General features: G+C 37.3%; 1 protein-coding gene across 1 annotated transcript in view; it reads right to left on the bottom strand.

The window, feature by feature from the left end:
* LOC103521565 (postacrosomal sheath WW domain-binding protein-like) overlaps window positions 1-4761 on the bottom strand; it is a gene marked incomplete at its 3' end in the record, with an annotated part of 20261 nt that overhangs the window by 9350 nt on the left and 6150 nt on the right. The window contains exon 3 of the mRNA XM_008486676.2: window positions 542-716. Coding sequence (XP_008484898.1) covers window positions 542-716 — 175 coding nt within the window. The remainder of the gene's footprint in view (window positions 1-541; window positions 717-4761) is intronic.

Below are 4761 nucleotides of genomic sequence, written 5' to 3'. Positions count from 1 at the left end.
TTTAGATTATATATTTTATTTTTTTTGGGTAATCACTCGTATTGTTTATTCTTATTCTTAAACCGAGGACATAAAAACCTTTCATTTAACGTTTTGGGTCAAAATACTCACTTTGTGGACTAATGTAAGGATGTCCTTTTGCTTTCATTTTTCGGTTTTTTCTTTTTTTTTTTTTTGAAATTACATATGAGTTGATGTATCCATGTATGGAAGATGATCTCTTTAGATAGAAGACTACAACTAAGGGAAGTGTAGAAGGGTTAAAGTCCACCTCGATCTCGTTGGGCACAAACCGCGGTTGATGTAGTTCCCGTTTCATGCCCGAGTTGGGTTGCTTTAAAATGTTTTTTTTTTTTTTTATCTTTTTTAATTTTTTTTTTTTTTTTTTTTTTTTTTTTTGCAACATTTGTAGATTTGTATAAGCTTAACCCATCCTTTAGGGCTGTTTGCCCCTACACCTAAGCCTGTGCTTGAGTGGGCTTTTTGTGTATGACAACATGCCTGACTCATAAACTGACTCAATCTGAAAATAGTTACACACCTGACTCAACGTAACAAATGGGAAACTGAACGAGGCGAGAGGATCATTTAGGTGTTTGTTGTTGAAGATCATACGATGAGTCGTCAGATAGAGTTTGCCTGTCTTCCTGCCTTTGAATGCAGCCTCGTCTTTGCCATGGAAATCAATTTCTACATTCTCGGTGAACAGTAGAATGCTGCAAAGAGGAAGAAAACAATAATTTGTTAGAACTAAGTACTTACAGTGAATAGGTGGGTAGATATGAAGTATATTTACTTCTGAAAATGCAAATTTTCAATTAATATTTCTATTAGAAAAACGATTAGCTGGTTTGCTTTCAATCCACCAAACAATGATTTACTTTCCTCCTAAACATAGGTACTTCATAAAGTATGATCTTCATACTCCTATCACCTGTTTTCAGCCCATGTAAAGAAAGTTGTCCAACAGTGTGTTTATGTACCGGGCTAGGTAGAGCTCGGACAATGTGAGATAGCTGTCCCGGCGGCAATTTTTAAAATTTATTTAATTTATATTTATTTTTATTTGCTTTGTAATTCGCTTGTTTTTAATATCTAATATAAATGAAAAGTATAATATAAACGTGCAAACTAGAGATAGAAAGTAGGTAAAAAATGAATTCAGATTGTACGAGTTGCGGAAAAAAAAATCAAAATTTCGAATTTCCCGCCAACTTTACACGCTCATGAAGGCTCTGTGTTAAGTTACCACATCATTTTCCACACGCCAAGAAAGGCCGAGAATGGCCTATCTCAGCCCAGTACATAAAGATTAGGTTACAGTATTCAAGGCATACTCAGGCAGGGGGCCACAAAGTGAGTAATGTGAGTATAAACTCGGTTTAAGTTTAACTCTCGGATTTAGCAATCTGATTGGTTGATTTTTAAAAATTCCAAAAATTTCAGCCAGAATGCTTAAACCGAGATTAAAATTAAACTTGGGCCCTGCATAGATCTACCTGTACATATATTAGGTAGGTACATATGTACCTACATGCTTTTATTGTGTCCCTCTCAAATAAAAATGGCTGAATGTGTGATCTAATGATCTTTAAATACCTACTTGTGTAGATGATATTTCAATATACTTAGGTATCTACCTATGATGTTGTAAGTTCGAATATGATAAAACAGGTTCGTATTTAGGAGAGGGGAGGGGGGGGGTTAGGGGGCCCGGCCTCCCAAAATTAGGATCATTTTTCTCTTTTACAGTAGGCTAGGCTTCGAAAATTTGGAGCTTCTTTGGAAAAATCGAGCTCAACAACTCGGAAGTCGGAAAGGGATTTCTCTGGGAATTTGAATAAGAAGAAAAGCGGTGTTTCCCTAACATCGAAAACACATCACTGCTAAAGAGGCCCCTTTCCCACTTGTTACTTTCCTTTTGTTAGGAAAAAATTGTGTCGTATGTAGTGGGAACTCTCTCATTATTAAAATTAATTACATTTATATACATTGCCTACACGGACATTTTGTGTCGTTCGGGGGAAAAATCGGATGAAACTCACAAGTGGGAACAGGCTCTATTCATGTAGAACGAACAGGAAACTAAACATGGGTTGACAAGTATAGGTACATATAGGTACATCGTCTCACATTTGTCATCAGGAATTTAACAAGCTCTGTATGTGTGTGAGTGACAGGTAAGATTTTTAACCACACTCGTAATAATGGCCTCTGACCCTCTGATAATGGAAGGTCAACACATTCACTTCCAGATGTCGACATTGCAGGGACTTTGCTTTTGAATTTCAGTCGTCATCGCCATTCGTCATGCTGCGCCGCGCTGTAAATGTACGGATAAATATTGACTTATTTTTGCGATACGATTTATGACATTCACTCAATACCAAAAATTAAATGGTTTTCCCACACCCAAAAAGTTTTTCTACACCAGGTAAGCAAGAGAATGAAGGTTTAATTCCAGTCGAAGAGTAAAATTTTATTTTAAGTGTACCTACTTTGCTATTTCTTTTATCTTTATTTATCCCTCGAAGTTCAATCTTCGAATTCCTATCAGGCAGATTTTGTCCAATCTCTTTTTGGATTTTCCTCCTTGTTTGTTTTTGAATATCATACAGTTGATCTGAGTCTTCACGATAGTATTTTGTTTGTTATAGCTGGCACTCAAATCCAGCTTTATTAATTTGGCTTCATACTTTTTCTGCTATAGCTGCCACTTGAGTAACTAAAATTTTCTGATACCAAGAGCACTTATAGGATCACGCATGCAAAATGTGATGGTAAACAAATCATTAGGGCTCTGAATAGGCCTTTAAAACCCTTATCCACGAATTGAAGAATAGATCAGTTGCGCTTACTTGGGTGGTGTTTCAAAGTCATAGAGCAGGAAAAATGAGGACCAACGGAATTTTCCTTTTTCTTCTACGACTTCTAGATCCCGAGATAAATCGATTTAAAAAATACCGGCAAATCGTAAACTTTGACGTCACGGCATACGCTCCCGTAGGCGATGACGTCACATCAAATGTCCCGAGAAAAGCTCCCTTGCAGGCAACGCATTAATGTGTTTGTGCGCATACGTTTCGGCGCAGTTCTTTCTGCTCCGCCGCTAGCGTGCTTGCATAGTGGCGCTACCTAGCGGACAAAAATAGCAACTGCGTTAAGTCTGACGTCACAAATCTTTAAACTTTTTCATTATAAAAATTGAATTTTCGACCTTTTACAGTTGTTTTTTCGGAGTTTTGACCTCAGATTTGGATTTTTCCCAACTTTTTACATAGGAACCGACCATTTATTTATAATTTTTACCCATTTGCAACTCCTCCATTATTGCATGTCTTGGATTTCTTAATGTTTAAGACGCCCACTTCCTTTTGCTGAATATGGAGCTCTTCTTTTAGAATTCATTTTTTACTTTTGTACAGCACGCGTCCCAAGTCTCAAGAATAACTCAAGATGTGTTATCGTAAGACATCAGTTCAGAAGCACCTTTGATCCCACTGTTTCGCTCTGTTGACCAAGTGAATCGGGAAAAGTGGAGATGGGAGAATGCGAAAGAGTTGTAAGGGTTTTTCAGTCAGGATCGGAGAATGTGAAAGAGTTGTAGGGGTTTTTGGTCAGGCTGGACCTCAAGTCTTATTGCTTCTTTCTGTTTTTAGATCTTGAATGGTGAGGCATTTTACTGAAAGGAAAGTAAGAAACATTTCAGTCAGTACTGTAAAGATTGTTATCTCGCCCATCTATTATACCGATTTGTAAGACCTGGATCAAGTGGTAACTAGTAAATAGAGACTGTGATAATCCAAGGTCTCATAAAGGAAAGTAAGCAGGAAAACCGCGGGACACACCTTTATCCTGTAAAGTCCCACGTAAGGAAATTTAAGAAATCAATATCGTAATTTCGAAATGTTCTGGGACAGGATTTCAACATTCCCACAGAGGGCCCCCAGTTTACTATAATTCCAAGGAACAATGGAGACTCCCGGAATCCTGAACTCACGTCTTAGTTCAGTCTCCCCCCTTGTGATTTTCTTAAAAATCATACGGGGTGGTGAATTTGATAATTTTCATGAGTAGCATTTAAAATTTTAAACTATTAAACTCGAAGTAAATTTGAAATATTTCAATGTTGTCCCTAAATGGGAGGAATAATAGAACATCTTCAAGCTGAATTGGCATGGAATGGAAAAGAATGAAGATAATAAAGTCCCTGTGGGTATTTTCTCCAGAAGATTCTGACCACGAGCATTGTTCAGGAAGAGAATGAGGACTAGAACTATATAGACATACACTGAATATGTAGATGTAGGCCAACTCTCAGGGATCGACAACAAAGATTCAATGAACTTAAGGGTAGACTATGTTAATTGCCAATTTGGGTTATTTCCTTCTATTTACTTTATGTGGGCGGATTTTCCTGAGGGAGCTCTTCTACCCATAGACAATTCAGGGAAAAGGTACTCTTTACTTCATACTCGAGGCGGGCGAATAAAACGTCCAAAAAATGTACATGTACACATTTCAATACCAACCAGACATCATTAATATACCACACAGTATTGTCATGAGTTTTCAACTCACACAAAAAATCGACCGTTACAATATGACTTCAAGAAAATAATAATTCCTTCACGTGAAGGGGAGATTTCTTTTCAAAAAGTACGTTATGTTCTCTGATCCATTGCATAGCTTTATCAACATCTTTAGATACGTTCCTTACTTGATTTCCACATGGTCTTTGACTACCGAGCGAGCATTTTC

This window comes from Diaphorina citri, unplaced genomic scaffold, assembly GCF_000475195.1.
Source record: "Diaphorina citri unplaced genomic scaffold, Diaci psyllid genome assembly version 1.1 scaffold5476, whole genome shotgun sequence".
Lineage (NCBI taxonomy): Eukaryota > Metazoa > Arthropoda > Insecta > Hemiptera > Psyllidae > Diaphorina > Diaphorina citri.
This window is presented reverse-complemented; position numbering and strand designations above follow the sequence as displayed.